We start from the raw sequence: 21,202 nt of genomic DNA, 5'->3' as shown, positions 1-21,202 counted from the left end.
GAAAAGGGCATGCAGATCAGCATATTTTCGCAATTAAGGGCTCCAACACACCAAGCCAACGCTTGGCTTTTGATCAATGTCAGGCCACCGGTGAGTATTTTTTGGCGGTGTGGCCCGCAGTGTTGGCACTAGATGACCCTTGTCTGCTTTTTTTTTTTTTTTTTTTTGGGGCTGACTCAGCATGTTGTATCGCTGTTGGAGACGGCGGAGTTGCCAGTGAATGAAATCACTCTTGGCCATTTCATTGCAGGAGAGCAGAGACAGGAGTGAAGGAAGTAAACAAATGACTGAAGTCAAGAGAGCGTGAAATTGATACAAATGTGTAAGGTCATTTTTTTTAGCCATTGAGCTCTAAGCAGAACAGTTGGTATTTGTTTGTGTTATTGTTTGCTAGCGCATGGTAAATATCACTGGTTCTTCTAACTCAAAATGTGCGTCAAATAAGTTCTTCCCAAAGATGGTTTCTGTCATTTATGGTAGTTCTATAATGGGTACCGAGGGTAGAACAGAATGTGAGATGGATTGGCAGTTTGGTGCGGCTTCTTCAGTGACCGCTGTGGTGAAGAAGGCGGAGCTAGAAGGCGAAGCTTTCAATTTACTGGTCCATCTATGTCCCAACCCTCCCCTATGGTCATGAGCTCTGGGTATGGACCAAAAGAATGAGATTGCGGATACAAGCGGCCGAAATGAGTTTCCTCCATGGAATGGCTAGGCTCAGCCTTAGAGACAGGGTAAGGAGCTTGGACATCCGGAGGGAGCTCGGAGTAGAGCCGCTGCTCCTAAGCGTTGGAAGGGGTCAGTTGAGGTGGTTGAGGCATTTGATCAGGATGCCTCCTGTGCACCTCATGTTAGAGGTGCTCTGTGCACATCCCACTGGTAGGAGGCCTCAGGGCAGACCCAGAACACACTGGAGGGATAATATATCTCATTTGGCCTGGTAACACCTTGGGGTCCCCCAGGAGGAGCTGGAAAGCGTTGCTGGGGAGAGGGACGTCTGGGGTGCTTTGCTTGGCCTGCTGCCTCCACGACCTGGCCCTGGATAAGCAGTTGAAAATGGATGGACGGTTGGATAGGTAGATATTATCACGCTAATGTATGTTCAAGTGTTTATTTTCTGTTAAGTTTAGCTATAACTAGGTATTTGATGCCATGTTCTGCGTGACAGTTGTGTGTGCCAATCATTGTGCTGTGATAAATGGCGTAACTAGCAATTAGTCGGACAGTGGGAACTCAATAATGTAGAGATCACTACAGCGCAGACTGTGGCTCCAAATGATGTCACTGACGCAAGAGGGTAGCTGCCATTTTCAGCATAGTTTGGCTTCACTGTTGGAAGTGAGTGGAGATGTGTTGTCCATCTTAAAATATGGTCTACAGATGGAACAAGGACTAGTTTTGGTGAGTTTTATCTTGTTTGAATGAAGTGTGTTCTATGATGAGTCAACAAGGTAATTAAGCTAGTCTTAATTTGATGAATGAGAGAAACTTTAAGGAAAATAGGTGTAAGAATATTTTCTTTCTTGACATTTTGATATACTATCATAGCTAAGAAAGCTTGTGGAATACATAAAAAAAAACTTTGAAAGCCTCGTATTATTTATTTATTTTTTTGGTTACACAAATTGTCATGTACTGTGAAATGTCAGGAAGGTATTAAAAAAATGGACTGCGCCCAAGTCTATTGTCGAGTATTTTGGTGTTCCCACTTGGATATTTTTTTCTTCACAATCATTGCTAATGAAAGCAACATTTAATGCCCACAGCATGAGAAAAGCTGTAACATAACCAGTTTGAAATTTGATTCGCGACAGCAGTTGGCGTAATCGTGGTTACCAGCAATAGATTTCGATTGCTTCTTTTATAAAACATAGTACAAAAGATAATCCGTCCATCTACACAACATTTTTTTCACACAAATAATGAATGATCCTGTATCGGCAGCATTAAACACAAAGAAAGGAACTGTGCAGTGAAGAAGAAAAGGCACACAAGAGAATAGCAATTAGCTCCCGGTGTGTGAGATCGGTTGGTTTTTCCAGAGTGGAGATGGACAGCTAGGAGCGCAGCAGACGGCAGACTTTAAACAAATCTGCCTGATTGCCTGTTTCACTGATCCGTCTCTGAATGACAGGGCAGACAGTATGGAGAGGTCTCCCTCTGATGAGTTATTGAGGCCGTGGCAATTCCATTTGCACCACGCAGGGAGGAAACTATCAGCACAGCATGCAGGCCATTACCACTGATGCCAGTGTCTTTGAAGTTAATTACAATCATTATGAATTTGAGTTATCTGTGTGGTTAATGTGTTTGATCTCTCCAGTCAGATGACACTTATACTTTCTGACTAGCAGCCTCCTTAAGTGATACTTCCTTCTTGGTAGCAGTCTCTAATAAAGCCCACTTTATAAAAGGAGTTCATAATTTGTACTTAATAGTGTAATTAATTGTTAGTACTTTTTAAGGCTTTGTGGTTCAGCAATAAGTCAGAAATAAGAACTGCTTTTGTGCTGCTAGATTGTGAAAAATCATTTACGCTGGTGTATAACCTCCAGCATAAATTTGCTTGCTTGTCTTTTCACCAGCTCTTTATTTAATTCTATAGTATTGTAATTTTTATGAGCAAATCAAACCTTTACAAGTTTCTTTTCTAATAAGATGAGTGGTGGAGAAAGAACACACCTTTAGGAAGCCTGAATCATCACATGGTGTATGTTTTATTTGTAGGTTTCATCAGACTAGCTGTTCAGGCTGGTTCAGTGAGATATGGGAAAAAAAACTCATAATATGCTAAAACTAATTAGTCGACAAAAAGAAATATTATCAGTATAGGTTGTGAAGGTTTCTTTACAAATGCTATTCCCTGGGACGATGGAAAAACTCCCCTGTGTGCTCTACTCAACATGGTACAGTCTGGGTTCCCTCCTATTTGAAGCCTTTTTGATGCGCTCACTTCCTGTCCAGTTTGGACCCATGACCAGCAGGTAACACGAACAGGAGCCCATGCAACAAACACTTGTTTAATCAAAGTTGCATATAAAGAGTGAACTTTAATTTAAAGTAGGAATAAATTAATTAAGAGGTTATTTAATTAGCGATGTGAATGATGAGTATGCATACTGACTAGGGCCGTAACAGAACATGTATTTGTGTCGAACCGTTCGGTACGCGACTTTTGGTTCGGCATGACCCTGTACCGAATTATTGGGCGCAGGATATTATTTTATTTTATTTTGTTTTATTTTAATTCCTTTTTTGCGAGCCAAACCATTTAAAATATCTAGTTCCCCGACGGACATAATTGAGTGACGGACAGAGTCCGACCGTAAATCTCCGCTTTCACTTTGTGCAGCGCATTCTCGCATTTTGACAACATGGCAAGTGAGCCTGACGAACCTGAAGACCCACCCACAAACCTTAAGTCCTCCGTTCGGGAACACTTTGGTTTCAGGGTAAAATACAAAGATGGAAATAAACAAGTTGACAAGACAAAAGCAGTGTGCCGACACTGCAGAACAGCGGTCGGGTACGTACTTGGAAACACGTCTAATATGCTAACGCATCTAAAGCGACACCACCCGAGTTTGAACGTTAACTGGCACGACTAGAAAAAGCAATCTGGTGCAAACTACGATATCGTCGTCGTCTAAAAAGAAAGAGCGTTTCCCTGACCATCACGCTAAAGAAATAACCGACGCCATTGGAGTTGAGTAAAATTGTTTAAGCTGCACTTTAGATATAAGCATGTTTTGTTTACTGCACTTTAACAAAGTGGGAAAGCTAAGTAAGTTCCTAGTAAAACTGAATCTGAGCAGGCTTTAAAGTTGACCAGCTGCACTATACTTTTTATTTTAATTGAGTAAAACTGTTAAAGCAGAAATGTATATTTATATTTTTCATTCAAAAAATGTGTTAAAAAAGCAGGATTTTATTCTTCACTTTTATATTTCTATTTTCATTCAAACAATGTGAAAAAGCAAGATTTTATATATATTTGTTTCATTCAAAAATTGTGTAAAAAGAGTTAACTGCTGTGGTGGTATGTTTTAATAAGGTTACCAATAAGTAAAAGATATTTAATAGTTGTCTATTTTTTTCATTACTGTACCGAAACAAAACGAACCGTGACTTGTGTACCGAGGTACGTACCGAACCGAGATTTTTGTGTACCGTTACACCCCTAATACTGACATTACCCCAAATTACTTTTGACTGATGTTAGCAGCCTAGCATGCTACACTGCTGACTCTGCCACAGAGGCCTGAGCTTCACAACTCAGCTGCATAACTAGGATGGCCATCTGAAATCATTGATTACATTTTTACTCTTCTCTGTTGGGAAAAAAAGAACTGCAGAAACTGGAATGTGTTTGGCCAGTGTGACACAACCTATGGCCCTAAGTAACTTATTAACTATCTAGTTAGTCATTAATAATAGCACTATAGCTTGTTGCAGATAATCAATATGAGTGTGTATGTTGGCAGAACAGTGTCCCCATTACAGTTTGTCCACCAGAGAGCACTGGCAATTATAAAATGCACAAGATTGCTCATTTATGGTATGTGACTATGTTGAAAAGGAATTACTAATCGGCAGAAGATCAATATTGGCCTGAACAATCCGATATCGGTCGGGCCACAGTCGTTAATCAAGAGTTTTTCCAACCACAATAATCTGTTATATATATCTATTATATTGTTATATTACTGGTTTCAATAGCCCAATCATTTAAGTATCTTAACTGTGTGGGCCACACTGTCTGTGTAAACAGTGCGTGTGCGTTGCAGAGCCTTGTTTTTTATTCTGGCTCCTATGTTACCAGGATAGAGCAGCCACACTGCCCATGTGAGTACCAGTGCGGTTGCTGCTCAGCTTTGGTACATCTAGCGATTCGGAGTCTCATCTATTTTTGCTGCGTGACACATGCAGTTTTCAGTGAAAAATAAACAGTGAAAAAGGTCTTTAAATAATCTTGTTTACATCATGCCACCTTTTGCTACAGTTACCTCTACTCTTCCTGTTTCTGTTTCAAAATAAAAGCCCTCTGACAATGTTTCTGTGAAGAGAATCCCTTTATTTGTTAACATGAGGCTTTTTATTCTAAAATATTTGCAGGATTGTGTTGTTGACCACACAGCGAGTACCGGCTTTTAATTTTGGAAATACAGTAGTTTATGGCAGGCAGCTCTTTAGCAACAACGCTGTCTGTATGAACACTGCATGTGTGGGAGCAGCAGTAGTTCAGCAGCGTAGCCATCATACACTGCTCATGCAGGCTCTTTGGCCCAGGTGTCCTGCTTAGATGCATCTTGGTCACATTATTCAATAACCAAATTTACCGTCATATTGAAATTAACCAATATATCAGCAGATATTAATATCAGCTCTATAAATTCAAGTATCGCCAGGCTCTAATAATAATACTTATGAGTAAAAAGTCAAAGCACATTATGCTGGAGGAGAATATAAACCAGCCAATGGGATTTTTCACAATCTGGAAAAAACAAATCTTTGTTCTACTAATGTTTATTACTGATCTATATCTTCCCTTTATGTCAAAGATCCTTGAGAAAGTAGTCGCAGACCAGCTGTGTGATTTTCTCCATGATAATAATTTATTTGAGGAATTTCAGTCAGGATTTAGAGTGCATCATAGCACTGAGACAGCACTAGTTAAAATTACAAATGACCTTCTGATTGCTTCAGACAAAGGACTTGTCTCTGTACTTGTTTTATTAGATCTTAGTGCGGCGTTTGACACAATTGACCATCAAATTCTACTGCAGAGACTGGATCAATTAATTGGCCTAAAAGGTTCTGTACTGAGCTGGTTTAAATCTAATTTATCTGATCGTTTTCAGTTTGTTCACGTTCATAATGAATCGTCCTTACGTATCAAAGTTTGTTTTGGAGTTCCGCAAGGTTCTGTGCTCGGACCAATCCTATGTACTCTATATATGCTTCCTTTAGGTAACATCATTAGAAATCACTCTATAAATTTCCATTGTTATGCAGATGATACACAATTGTATTTATCGATGAAGCCAGAAGAAAGTAATCAATTAACTAAACTCCATAACTGCCTTAAAGACATAAAAACTTGGATGAGCACCAATTTCCTGATGTTAAATTCAGACAAAACTGAAGTTATTGTTCTTGGCCCCAAACAACTCAGAGACTCTTTATCTGATGACATAGTTTCTCTAGATGGCATTGCTCTGGCCTCTAGCACTACCGCAAGAAACCTCGGAGTAATATTTGATCAAGATTTGTCTTTTAATTCTCATTTAAAACAAACCTCACGGACTGCATTTTTTCATCTGCGTAATATTGCGAAAATTAGGCCTATCCTGACCCGAAAAGATGCAGAAAAATTGGTCCACGCTTTTGTTACCTCAAGGCTGGATTACTGTAACTCTCTATTATCAGGTAGCTCTAGTAAGTCCTTAAAAACTCTCCAGCTAATTCAGAATGCAGCAGCACGTGCACTAACAGGAACTAAGAAACGAGATCATATTTCTCCTGTTTTAGCTTCTCTGCACTGGCTCCCTGTAAAATCCAGAATTTAATTTAAAATCCTACTGTTACCTTATAAAGCTCTAAATGGTCAAGCTCCGTCATATCTTAGAGAGCTCATAGTGTCATATTATCCCACCAGAACACTGCGCTCCGAGAACGCAGGGTTACTCGTGGTCCCTAAAGTCTCCAAAGGTAGATCAGGAGCCAGAGTCTTTAGCTATCAGGCTCCTCTCCTGTGGAATCATCTTCCTGTTACGGTCCGGGAGGCAGACACCGTCTCCACATTTAAGACTAGACTTAAGACTTTCCTCTTTGATAAAGCTTATAGTTAGGGCTGGCTCAGACTTGCCCTGTACCAGCCCCTAGTTAGGCTGACTTAGGCCTAGTCTGCCGGAGGACCCCCTATAATACACCGGGCACCTTCTCACCTTCTCTCCTTCTCTCTCTCTCCTTCTCTCTCTCTCTCTCTCTCTCTCTCTCTCTCTCTCTCTCTCTCTCTCATATCCTATTACTGCATCTTGCTAACTCGGCCATTCTGGATGTCACTAACTCGGCTTCTTCTCCGGAGCCTTTGTGCTCCACTGTCTCTAAGATTAACTCATATCACAGCGGTGCCTGGACAGCGTGACGTGCGTGGTTGTGCTGCTGCCGTGGTCCTGCCAGATGCCTCCTGCTGCTGCTGCCATCATTAGTCATTAGTCATACTTCTACTGTTATTATACACATATGACTATTGTCACACATGTATACTGCCAGGTATTAATACATACTTTCAACATATTGTACCGCAGTAGCCAGAACTATAATATTATTACTTTCAATAATGTTGTTGTAAGATACTGTCATTACCTGCATCTCTCTCTCTCTCTCTCTCTCTGTGTCTCATTGTGTCATGTGGATTACTGTTAATTTGTTATGCTGATCTGTTCTGTACGACATCTATTGCACGTCTGTCCGTCCTGGAAGAGGGATCCCTCCTCAGTTGCTCTTCCTGAGGTTTCTACCATTTTTTTCCCCGTTAAAGGGGGTTTTTTGGGGGGTTTTTCCTGATCCTCTGTGAGGGTCATAAGGACAGAGGGATGTCGTATGCTGTAAAGCCCTGTGAGGCAAATTGTGATTTGTGATATTGGGCTTTATAAATAAAATTGATTGATTGATTGATTGATTGATTGATTGATTGATTGATTGAAAAGCATCAATAAACAATTTATAAACCATCAATACAGCTATACTTACTGGCACTAAACCCTTTATTTGTCTTCCACACAGTGATCAGAGGCACTTAATCATGTTGGAGGTGCGGAAATAAATGTACTAAATATCCATCTTAAGTTAGAAAAATGTTCAAATCCAGACTTTTTCCTATTATTTGAAGGTCTGGCAGCAGTGAAGGCAGATGATGCAACCTCGTGTCCTCTTTGTCCACTGCCCTCCAGCCATATTTCTGTTCTAGTTAAGCTGTTTCATCATGTTTGATGGACAGAAGCAACGTATTTGCTTTATGAATAGAGCAGATCTGTCAAGCTGCCAGTCGCCCACTGCTACAGTTAGCTGACTGATTGATTTAGATGCGAGTTCCCTTGAGAGTGACATTCTCTCTTCAATGACACACTCTCTTTTCCTCTCTTTCTCTCCATCTTTTTTCCTCTTTCTCTCCACCTTTTTTTTTTACCTCCCGCTCTCCATCTTTAACTCTTATGTCCTCTTCTTCCTTCCCTCGATTTTAAAACAGCCTCAGGCACGAGCACCTCGTTGACTTCAGCCTTGATGAAGGACACAGACGGTCAATAAGTGCTAATGGCACGCCGACTACAGATGAGCGCATATGCTCATCAATAGCAAACAGTGGGCTTGTTACTTAAGTGCAATCCTGAAAATGTCATCCTACTTTTAGCGCTTTGATTACACAGTGTAGTGTCCATCTCTGTGATGGAACAGGACCTCTGACACTTGATAATTACATTTCTGTTAAAAGCAAACCGCTTAGTCTTTTTGAAGCTTTCATCATCTCGTTTGAAAATTTGAGAGTTTGTTGAAATGGAACCCCACACCATTACGGACTATTTAAATAACAAGAATGAACACCACTTGTTCTGATGAACTATTATGCACAACAAGCACTGATATACCATCTGTGATGTGCAAACTTTAATCGGAGTAGATATTGTAATTTAAAATCCATTACTCTCACCTTCCATGTACCATGGTAAATGGTAAATGGATTGCATTTTTAAAGCACTTTGTTAGTCTTAGCGTCCACTCAAAGCACCGCTCACACACACAATATCATACACTGGTGGCCAAGGCTACCACACATCAGATAATCATTATCTGCAACAGATAAATATCTATTAGGGATGTTCCTAATGACTTCTTTCCTTGACGTTTAAGCACAAGTTGAAACTAAAACTAGACAACAAGTCTGAAAGTAACAAAACACTCAGAAAGCAGTCTATGAGATTAAACATTGGCCGAAAAATGCTGTCTATATTAAAAGAGCAATTTGAAATTGTTAATCACACTCAACCAAATCCTATTTTAAATGCTGCTGAATTAACTAAATCAGGGGTCTTTTCTAGGCCAAGGATCCCTTAGCTGAAGTGAGACAGAGCAGGGACCTACTACTACATCTAAACTACTACTACGTCTAAAGCCCCTTTTATGAACATATTCTTTCATGGTGCATACAATATTAACTTATTAAAATAATAATTATTGGTAGATTCAAAGATTTAGTCTCTTGCTCAAAAAGTTGCACAACGATCAGTTGTGGCTCTCAAGACTGTCCGTACACTTGAAATACTAATACAGTTTAGTGGCCATTATGTTTCAATAGTATGCAACTGTTAGCGAAGTAGTTCGTCTCTCTGTTATAGACAGGTGCTGCACAGTGATTTAGCGTTAGCTAGTTATCATATCAGTTATTCCACAAATATGCCAGTTTATCTACTAAAAATGTGTTGGATTAATTTTAATGAGCTAAGACCTATTTTAATTTTGAAGAAAAAAACTTGAGTTCAAATTAAAATTACCAAACAATAATTTGGCACCTGCCCACTGCAGTAACTCAGAAGCCCCCTAGGGGTCGCAGACTTCCTATTGAAGTCCCAGCAAGTTAACAAATAACATTTACTGAAAATGATATTCTTTAGGAAAATAAATCCTGAAGCATTAGGTGAACTCCATTGCATAAAAAATGATATATTTTTTGATTAATCACCCACATCCATAATATCTATAGTTATTACTGTTGTCAAACGTATTGATTTATCAATACATATCAAGACTGATTATTTGAAACAGCTTCAATACTGATTTTCTGCAGTATCAATACTTCAGTAGTACCAGTGGCTGTTGTTGTTTACAACAGTCAATCTGCCATTCTCTGATAGTAACCAAGAAAGGAAAAGTCGTCATTGTCACGTTGGAGCCTTTTTATATTTCTCTTTCATAAAAATATTTAATTTTATGCCATCAATGTTAATATTCCCTGGGGTACCAAAAATGGCATCAATATCAATATTATTCAAGGTATCAAAGGGTATGAAGTCCAGTATCTTAATAACACTTACAGATATTTATTCTTCCTTTTATTTATTCTTTTTTTTTAAGTTCTAAATTTAATTCTGCTTCAAAAGATAGGTTCATTTCCTGGCTAAAAGCAAAGAAAACAAATGTCAGCTGTTGTCTCAGTTTCTTGCATTGAAACCTTCATTCTCCGGCACTTTTTCACCAACTGAAGATGCAGTCAGACAACTTCTTGAGGGCTGGAAATCAGTCCTCTCAGAGTGGGGCTCGTTATTTCTCCACCTGTCTCCTGGAGAGACTGTTGCCGTGCGGTGACGCTGAGGGCCCAGCTGGGGGTAAATGACACTGCTTGAGCAGGTAGGCAGGAGCTCTCCAGCCATCCTCTTATCAGCTCTGCCGCAAGCACCATGAATACAGAGTTGTGCGAAGGGTGTGGGCGATGGGCGGTGGTGGTGGGGGGGTGGGGTTGTGGGGGGCAGGCTATATCAGCAGCTGTGAGGAGGAGCGATGACTCACTTCCATAGTGCCCTTATCTTATGATGTACGCGAGCAAGATGCGGGTTTAACATACGTCATGGCTGTATCCATGCAGTTTCAAGGCTTCAGCCATATTCCCAAACATCCCACTCATCCTTTGAGAAGTGTCCTAGACCCTCAGCTCTGTTGGCTTTTTGTCATTATGCTGTATTGTATTCAGTGCCATCATGCTGGCTCAGCTCCAGACACAAAGAAAGCCTCAAGGATAAAACTGCACGTTGCTGCTGCAGGAGCATTATCATTAAAGATCCCCAATTCTTTCACCCTTTAGACATTGGCCCTCCTTTTATCTGTGGCCGACTGTTGATCCATGTGACTTCACAGTGAGGAATACCATTTTCTGATAATATAATCCCTTCTCCGGTCCAGACCGGGTATCTCTTATATTCGTGTCTCTCCCCAGGAGAGTCTGACACGCAGCCTCGTAGTTTCTAGGCTGAATGCATCCCTCGTCCTTATCGCTCGCTCCATATTGTGACTCTGATGCACACTGAGGGTGGGAGGACGGACTGTGTGGTTGGGGGGGGTGTTGCTGTGCTGTCGGATTCAAACAGGAAGTGTAAGAGGAAGTCAGCGAAATAAGTTTAACCCAGCAAAACGTGGCTGTTGCTCATATATTACTGAGAGCCAAGACACTGTGACATTTTCAAGTGAGTTGTCGTTTATAGGATAACTTGTTACTTCTCAGTGGCATTTCATCTATGTCGTCAATATTCAGAGCAGACAGGTTTCTGTCACTGTTTCTCTGCTGTCAATTTATTTTTCTTTTGTTCAGCCTGAGGTTATATTGCTACAACAGCAGAAGCACAGAGCTTTAAGTGAAATTCCCTTCAGCTATCTAATTGCTTGACTGCTTTCACAACGCTGCATTATTTTGTCATCGGGATTTTCTGAGACTGAGGGATGTAATGACATGCTCTTGACGTATGAAATGTACATTGAACCTAAAATGGAAAGAATTTAAATCAGTGTCTGGCCTTGGTTGTGACCTCATTCTCAAATGAGGCACACTCACAAATGCAAGTCAGCATTTGAACAGGATGTGACTCTCAGTCTATTCTTTGTCACAGTATTGCATCAATGAAACTTTTTGGGAATCTGACGTCTTTTAGGTATTGCAGATGTGAAACAGAGAACCTCAGCTTTACAGAAAAGTATAGGTGGAAACAAGAGTTTTCTCAGATATTTCTGACGTTTAGGATGTTGCTGCATCAGTCCAGGCATAAAACAGTGAGTCAATGTAGATGACTGTCAGTATTTTTTTTCTTAACAGGCAGGCGTCTGTGGCTGAGGTGGGCTGTCCTTCACAACCCATCATGGATATCAACTATCGGCCATTTCACCACCCCAAAACCTCCTGTCCTGCTGGCTCCTGCTCCATAACTCCATCTTCCTGTGTCTGAGCTGTGACACCTGGGACTCGCAGGCTGTTGTCACCATGACGCAGATGGACTACAAATACAGCCTGCTGGGCTCCACAGTGGACGACTACCGCAAAAGGCCATTGCTCCTGCAGGTGGACGACACGCCCATGAACCTGTTTGCAGTCCTCGAGGTGAAACGGGAGCTGCCGAGACGCTGGAGCACCCTGAGCTGCTTCCGCAAGATCCGGATCTACAGCTTCTTGTTCGGCCTGGCCATCATGTTCCTCATCATGGCTTCGTACATTCTGACAGGAGACAAGAAGGGTCTCCTCCTCACCCCATCCCCATACCACTTCAGCAGCCTGGTCAGCCCTGGACCTTTTGCCTTCAACCTCTCCTCAGTCAAGGACTACGCACATATCAAGCTGGTGGTGAAGTCAATCACGTCCAAGGTGGAGTTTCGCAGCAGTCGACAACTCCCAGAGCTCAAGGCACTGATTAACAGTGAGCCACATGTGAGTATAGCAAATACCTGCCCTAATATATTCAAGGAGATCTTAAAGGAATGGTTCATTTGGTTGTACAGGGTACTCATTCATAGATATAGACAGTATGTTACATACAGTAGATGTCAGTCAGCAAGCTCCCAGTTTGGAAATGCAGGCAGGAGTCTGACACTGAAGCTAAGCAATGCACTGCTTTGGAGGGGGCAGCAATAAAACATACTTTAGCTACCTAAAAAAGTTTAATTGTACGCTATATTTAGAGTATTTTCAATGTTTCACCTTAATGTCTGACAGTGATCTCCAATGGGAAAATGAAGCTGTATTATCGCTCTCTTCGAAGCCAGACTCCATTGAGAAAAACAGTGATTTAACATCGCTGAACACAGGAGCTGCTGGTCTACCACTGGCTCGAAAAGTTATTTTGTTGGTGTTGGTGTTGTTGTGTGCCTTTCATGTTTGAAAGGGTTAGTGTGGATTCACCAAAGCCACACAATAGCACAAAATAACTAACTGATCAAAGCAGTGGTAGACCAGCAGCTCTCATGTTCAGTGTGCTAAAATTATTGAGAGTCTGGTGGCTTTCCCGTCAGAACAGGCTGTCTGACAGAAAGGTAAAGCAGTTAAAATACTCTCATTACAGCGTGCCCTTTTAATTTTTTTTTAGGTGCGATGTCTTTAAAGTGGCTTAAAAGATTTTTGTTGTTGACGCCCATCCACAGCAGTACATTGCTTAGCTTTTGTGTTGGACTCCAGCCTACTTCTCCAAACTGGCATGCAGACCGACATCTACTGTATGTTATACACTGACTATGGATAAGTACCCCTACAACCCCACTTATCCGAACTATCCCTTTAAGAACACAAATTCCATCAAAAAATTGATTTTGTTATCAGAGTGATTGCAGTAATGAATACCTCAGTGTTTTATAGTGTAAATGTTATCTCTCTATTTAAATCATAATACAAAACATGGCCCAGCATGATATTGATCTCTCTTTTAATTGGCAATCACAGATGTGTCTCGAAGCATAATTAAATGCTAAGTGAAAAGGTGATTCAAATCAGTATTCGTGCCTACATGCCGTCTACACCGGGTTCAATACAGCCACACTGTTGCAATTCCCCACTGGTTGCACTTTCTAATTTAATTTATAAAAGAGATAAAACTGCTCTGAAAGCCTTGTATAACACTTCATGTCACACCAGATAATTGCATATGTCTCTAACAATTTTTTTTTTTTGCAGAAAGCTCAAAGTCATCCCACAGTCTTCCACCACATCGGCCCCGTGGCTTGCTCGCAGTGTCTGTCTCACCTCAAAAGCCTGGTTCAATTAATTGTTAATCCTAATGATAATGGCTTGTGCTCAGGCTATTTGCAACATAACTAATTTCTTATTGAACCAGCTAATGAATAGGAGAGTGTGGCCGCAGGACAATCAATAGCACGTCTCTGGATGGATCCGGCATTAATTGTCCTTAAAGTAGCTGTGTGTCTCACAGGCGGTAAGCGAGTCATAGGAACATGGGCCTTTGTGGTGTTTGATCACCAAAAAACACTTACATGAGTGGAAAAAGTGGAAAAAGACTGTCGGAAATGCACTTCCTCACTATAGTTGATGATGAATTTGCTTTACTCATCCAGGACAGACTACGTGTGTATGTCATGGACAGTGATGTCAGACAGTTTTAGGACAGATAATCTTGTGGTTTTGTATTTTTTGCTTGAATCCAGCACATTGGACTTGAAATGACACAATAAAACTGTAAGGTCTAAAGGCTCTGACACACCAATTTGTCGTTGAGCGTCTGTCGCCCTAGTTTTGTGGTGTGTCTCACGCCGTTGGCACTAGTTGGCCCTTGCCAGCTTTTTTTTCGGCCAATTCAGCATGTTGAATCATTGTTGGACCTGGCGGAGACCGTCGATTAAAATCACTTTGATTGGCAGTTCAGCTTAGTGGGCAAGAAAAGAAATGGAAGTGATAAAAGGAAACAACAGTTTAAGTCAAGAGGGACTGAGATCGAAATAAACCAACACATTCTCACCCCGACCTCGTCACATATTGAAGTTTTGGTCATGGACTTTCCACGTCCATATACGACATACAAGGTACCCTGGGTGCGTTGGTTGTTGACGTTCTGGGACACCAGGTCAAGTACTCTTCTTTCAAGATACACTTCCGTTTTCACTGGAAATTTAATGTTTCAAAATAAGCGCACTACACTGGTACAACAACATGAATTGACCTTTTTTTTTTTCCCTTCAACAACAAACTCGCAGGTTAGGTTTAGGCAACAAAAGGAAGTGGTTGGGTTTAGGAATCTTTCTGGACGAGAAAACTGCTCTCTCGGGTGAAAGTCAGTGTTTGTTGGACCCATCCACCACCACTCCCACCTGCCCCACTCTGACTTTCGCTGCCCTAACTTTCATCCTTGTCCCACCGCGTTTCCTCGCGATTCCACCTGGCACCAATAAACCATAACAGCAACCGACCGCACATTATGCCGTCATTTAAGGACGCCTTTTTTTTGTTAGTTTCTGATGCAGCAAGTCACTGCCCAAGTGCCGGATTTCGACAACTTGAGTGAGACCAGGCTCAATGAACTTGTAAATTTAGGAATGATTACATTTTTAGTCATTGAGCTCTTAAGTAGAAACAGTTCATAACCATTTGTGTATTTGATCACTGGCGCACAGTACATATCCTTCGCCTCTACTTCTGTCAGTGTGGTGTGTCTAGGCCATAGATATTAAATTATTAGAAAGGCCATTGAACAAGTGTGTCACCCTCACTAGTTATGGCCTATTGTTACCCTTATTTAACATAAAAATACAACTGTACACAAATCCAAGTTTTTCTCTTTAAACAAGCTCAGTCTGTTAGCTTTTCTTGTTAACTCATCGTAAAACAGTAGGTGAAGATTGTCAGTCATCCAGGTCATGGTATTCGTAAGTGCTAATATTGTAGGCAACTGGACTTGCTTGTGTTTCTTGCGTTTCAAGAAATGCAAGCAAGTCCAGTTGCCTACAATATCAGCACTTACGATCATCATAAAACACCCTACATTCAAACAAGACAAAGACAAAAAAACTCCCCAAAACTGTCTCAGTTTGTCTTGTCAGTCATCTAGTTAGTTAGTCCACTTTTCCAACATTCACCAGCTCAGGTTTGGTCAAAATAAATTCTTAATACACTGACGCAGATGTAGGAAAAAAAAAATGCTGGCTCTATGCTGTTTATCCCCACAGTCTCTCCATGCCTCTCAGCTGCTGGCTGAGCAGAAGCCCTTACTCTTTCGGAGGCAGCTACGGTACATCATGTTTCAACAAACCAAGGCTTGCACCAAGACAAAAAGGGAAATTACAGTTTTTGGAAATTTTTCAAAGCAGCAGATTGCTTATATGACGATGTAATGTTACTTGGTTGTTACTGCAAAACCTCACCTCAGTGAGTTTGCAACCTGCCACTAGTTGGTTTCTTTATACGGAAGTTTATAAAGAAGCTAGACCACTACAACTGTTGCAATGGCAATAGGATGGCCACCACTCTGAACATCCAGCTAGCCTTATGTGGTGAGGATGTGCTCATCTATACTGGGTAAACAGTTAAAGACTTGTAGCCCCTTTAAGGGCAGTGCATCAGGACAGTGATCAGTGTTTGAGTTTTTTTATGGCCAAAGAGTAGAGTGGCCAAGTCAGAGTGGCTTGACCTCAATCTAACTGCTCATTTGAGGAACAGAAAGAAGGCAAAAATCCCCCAAAACAAAGAAAAGGTGAAAATGTCTGCAGTACAGGCCATCAACAGTAAAAACACCAAGGCTATCTGCTGTTGTCTGTTTGACTGTAACCTTCACAGAGTCACTGAATGCAAATGATTACACCAAATATTAAAAAATCACGACTCTCAGCTTGTTAACTCTCAGTCTCCTGGAGGACTGAGTATAAAAACGGCTACAACTCCCACGCTGTTCATCTGATGTGATGTGGAAATAAAAAGTCAAGCCTTCACCCTGAAGTTCAGATTCAACACAACAACAAAAAAATGTCAATTTCAAAATACAATCTGAGTGCACTGTAGGAACGTGTATATGTGCACCCACTTGTGTCAATGTCTCTAAGCATCAAAAGCCAATTCACTGCCCCCCTAGAGACTCTATCCTCCTGCACAAACTTGTCATGATCGTGCAGTTGGATCCCACACAGATGGTGTTTGCTTACACCTGCCAAAACAGTGGCCTGAACACAAAAAAGTTTTTAAATTGTTGAAACAAACCTCTTCCTTTAATGCGCCTGTGAAATGACTGGAGGGTATTTATGTTCCATTATGCAGCTTTAGCAATAATAATCTCAAGAGTTTACAGAAGGCTTTGTCTGAAATGTTATGTTTTGGAAGTGCGGTGACTCAGCCTTCTTTTTTTTTTTGCCTTTACAGATGTTTTCTGCTATCCCCCGCAAATTCCTGCCTGGAGTCAAGAACCCATGCTGGTATGAGGAATTTACTGGGAATATAACCTCAGACCCATACAGGACAAACTTGTACGCACGCTATTCCAGGCGCTTCCGGACGGTGTTTCAGCACTTGAGGAACACTTTCCGAGAACACTTGTTTCACCGCGACGGCAAACTCTACCGCATGCGGTGCCTTCCTTATTTCTATATCATTGGCCAGCCAAAGTGTGGCACGACGGACCTGTATGACAGACTGAGGCTGCACCCGGACGTCAAGTTCACCACTTTCAAAGAGCCACACTGGTGGACCCGCAAGAGGTTTGGTGAGTAAAGAAAACTGTAATTTGCTGCGGTGGAGGCCTCCGGGCTAGCACACAATAATGAGAGCCCGAGAGCATTTAAAAGTGTGAAATGTGACTCTGCAGTGTATCATTTTGGCAGAGCCATACCTCAGGGGGCTTCAGAAAAGCACTCAGTGACAGGGCGCTTGAAGGGGTCTCACCCTCAAAGGCAGGCCTGTCGGTTTCATCAGCATAATTGAATTTATCTCCTGTATCCTTACTGTCACCACATTCAGTTGTGTGGATTGCACTAACTAAATTCCATACATTTCACTAGTTAATTTTGAGGGAAATCCTTTGGATACTGTTTGACAACTTCTCACTGTCAAACTGCATTTTTCTATCACATCAAAAACTGCAATAACATTTTTAATAATGTGAAACCTGGCTGGATATGAGTTCTGAATGTGACATGAATTAAGTATCTCTGATGCACGCGGTTCAACCTCTGAATGCAATTAACCGAGAAATGAATATTCAAGACCCATTTTGTGCTGTGCATGAGAATAAAGTTAAACTGTTTATTTTCTACCTGAGAGTTGTTAGCCGCAAATTTGCAGCTCTAATGGTGTATTTAAGTTCTTTATTGCCTCCTACGTTCAACATTTTGAATGCTAATCGCGTTTTTCTGTTTCCCCCTCCTGTGTGCCTTTTACGCTATCCTTGGTCTCTTACTAGCGCAACTTCCCCTTTAGATGGTTGAGCTCATGCAGTGGCTGTGCTCATTAACGGCTCAACCAGAACTATAGGTGGAAAGATCTACTGTACTTCACCCTCATCTGTGGCAGATTTGTCTCTGTGGTACGAAGGACTGGGAGAGAACACATGAAAAATACAGCGAGTGAAGCCTCCTCTCACACTTTGAACCTACATGTGTGGGTGCACTGTTTCCTGCACTTGTTTAGCAAACACTCGTTCCTCACAACACATCTTGCCACCCTGAACTTTGCTTCCTTTAGCTTCTAGTTCCTGCTTTATTTTACAGCTCTCTGGCTGCTCCCTCTTTGCAGATTTTATGTTCTCAATTAAAACAATAAAAGAGCTATCATACATTTATTTAATCAAGCAGCAGATAATTTCATTTTATGGAGGTGGCTGCTGCATATTGTATAAACGCTTAGATTACATTACAAGCAAATATGGCCCCATTACAATGTCTTTGTGCTTCCATGTGACATGCAACCCCCCTTTTTTAAGAGTAGTTTGGACACAGAAATCTACTTTCATACGAGATCCTAAATGAAACACATATCCGATCACTGGCCATGCGACTGCTGCGAGAACAGGCATCCATGTATGTTTTTCCCATACATCCACGGTTTTCCACTTCACTGCCCAGGAACAGATCACTCACCATACAGTGCAGGAGTGATCGGTTGAAACTACAGAGGGCTGCCAAAGCCGGGCCGCTGCTGCTGCGGTGGGCTTCCCCATTCGCCAGCCAATAGAGCCTGACTGCCAGACGCCTTCTGACAGGGACAGCTTGCCTACATGCCATCACAGCGCTGTGGTGAGGCACGGACAGAGATATTGGAAAGTAGCTCTGGACATCCTAAGGTTTTGGAGGGGCTGTTCAAGAAACCCTCCACATCACGGCTCTTCCACTCGACATTATTGGTCACATGTGAGGCATTTCAGGGCAGAGATTCATTCACACTGATGTCAGATATAGGTCACTTTGAGTATTACGCCCTGTTATGTTAACACAGCCTTAGAGGCATACTTCAGGATTTCTCTCTAGTTTCAGAGAATATTTTCCCGATTGAGCTGGTGGAGACTTGTGCAGTATCCCATAATCAGAGGCTCGTTTCAGTTCAGACTTTTTAGACACACACACAACCCACTGTCACAATCCTGGCTTACGCTGTCGCTTTTCATGGAGTTTGAACAGGTGGTAATATGTCATTTTCTCAAACAAAGAGATAAACCCTCAAACTGTGCATGGAGAGGTAAGCGCCGCCTCGCAGCAGACATCTGGTCATATGGCGGCTCTGTCGTCTAAATGTGAGTACGCCGTCGTGTGTTTGCCTCGCCATGTGCATCTGTGATGTTAAAAGAGCCACCACGCCACCACAGATGGGATTAAAAGCCATGCGAGATCTCTATTTGGGTGAACTAAACCCTCTGTATTAAACAAACCCCACACTTAACTTGCAGATGCTTTGTTGCACTGCTCCTTTTTGATTTGGTGACTTTCTCCTAATGACACACGCACCAAAAAAAGCATCTTGCATCTGCTCTCTCCTTAGATGTAAAAGATTTTTCTAAATCAAATGTAGTTGATAATTAATGCCCGGGCTGGCAGTAACACTTTTAACGAAGCTAAGATTCTAAATTTGTCTTTTTGCTCCCAGAAGAGGGCAAATCATTATTCTCAATACCGACCATGCTTTTTGTTTTCTTTTATAACTGAAACAGCCATTAAGACTCATGAATAATGGAGAATCTTCAGCAGCTCAAGAGGCAGGCATCGGGAGTGTGAGTCAGTGTGTGTGTATGTGTGTGTGTGTGTGTGTGTGTGTCACTAATGTGCGTTTGTGAAGAAATACTAGAAGACGAAAAAAATGTGAAGAGCAGCAGTTAAACTGCAGGGCACCGATCTGTTCAAAGTTGGCTCTGATTATGAAATTGGAAGCAGATTAGATACTATAATGACTTTATACGGAGTTGAAAGACGCGCATATACAGTGTGTAGATAATCTCATAATTCTCCTTTAAGAACAGCAGCTGCTTTATCACATCAGCGCAGCATGAGGACTCAATTTTTTAATGGTAATTTCTCACTGCGGAGGACTTATTCTTCTGCTTAGCAATGACTGATACATACATTCTGTTTAGCCCGCAGCTATCTGTCTAAAAATTACTTAATGATTTAAATTATTTCCCCCGCCGGGTTTTGGCAGAGAACTGGTTGAGGGAGCTACATACAGTATTGGCCACATTTTGGGGAAAATTTCATCCAAATTCTCACCGCAAATATCAAAGCAGGCTTAACAGTCGCAGCCAAAACAATCCTTTTGAAGTTCATCCAGTTGCTGACTATGCCCCTAATCCCTCCGAGAGCCACAAAACCCTAACTGGTGGATTGATCAGTCTGCATGTATTTTAATGTGTTGTGTTCAGTTTGAGTTGATAATTATTTGAACCTCATAAAGCTGCGGGATGTGGATGAGTTGTTTGCCTTAATTTGTCTGCCTCGTGCCTCTGCAGCCTGTGATGTTGCGTAGCAGCAAAATGCAGCTGTATCCCAAGGACATAGGTCCCTCTCAGTTATTGTCCCCCCCCCCTCCCTCGTTCCCCATCCTTTCATCTTTGCTGCCACTTTCTTTCTTTCTCTCCCTCTCCCTTCCAGTGTCGCACTTAGAGCTATGTCCTGGTAATCAGCACTTTTCTCTTAAGACATCCTTTGAGAACACTCTGAATTCAAATGGTCTTGTTTTGTATTTATTTATTTCATTCCCCTCAAGGCTCCACTCAACCGACGCAGTGAAAAGGTGATTTGATGCGATCCGCGTCACATAACTTTCTGAGAGGAGCAGTTTGAATCTTAAACAGATGCGCCTGCCGTATATACAGTGCCCATCAAGAAACAACGACTATTTGAAAATTGTGTGACGCTTCATTCATATCAAAAAGCAAAAGGGAGGAAAACAAAAAAAGAAAAAAGAGAGAGCCCTGAAGCGAGACACACAAGCGCCATCACACCTCATACAAGTGTAACCGTTCTGGATTAATAATGATGCAGGCTAGGCGTTGGGAGAGTTTACCAGAGTCTTCTAATCATGTTTTCCTGCTAACTAGAGAATGGTGTTTTACTGCGAGACCATCAAAGCTTCACTGAAAGTAACAGACGCCTGAGCTACCTCATTATCCTCAGGCTGCACGGATACTCCTAAGTCCTACCCTGAATCTCCACAATTGCCAAGTAAATTGTAATTATGCTGCCGACCACAACAGCTCAG

The 21,202-nt window shown here is 41.6% G+C and overlaps 1 protein-coding gene across 2 annotated transcripts in view; it reads left to right on the top strand.

The window, feature by feature from the left end:
- Positions 1-21,202, top strand: part of LOC125881109 (carbohydrate sulfotransferase 15-like) — a 59,634-nt gene that overhangs the window by 24,380 nt on the left and 14,052 nt on the right. Inside the window, exons 1-3 of one of the 2 annotated variants that reach the window (XM_049564120.1) lie at positions 11,104-11,231; positions 11,855-12,460; positions 16,883-17,222. In XM_049564120.1, coding sequence (XP_049420077.1) covers positions 12,020-12,460; positions 16,883-17,222 — 781 coding nt within the window. In that variant the 5' untranslated portion in view covers positions 11,104-11,231; positions 11,855-12,019. Of the gene's footprint in view, positions 1-11,103; positions 11,232-11,854; positions 12,461-16,882; positions 17,223-21,202 lie in introns of those variants that run through there. The other variant, XM_049564119.1, reaches the window with a different exon arrangement.

The sequence above is a fragment of the Epinephelus fuscoguttatus genome, linkage group LG20, assembly GCF_011397635.1.
Source record: "Epinephelus fuscoguttatus linkage group LG20, E.fuscoguttatus.final_Chr_v1".
NCBI lineage: Eukaryota > Metazoa > Chordata > Actinopteri > Perciformes > Serranidae > Epinephelus > Epinephelus fuscoguttatus.
The sequence above is the reverse complement of the archived record's forward strand: the minus strand, read 5'-3'. Positions and strand labels throughout refer to the sequence as shown.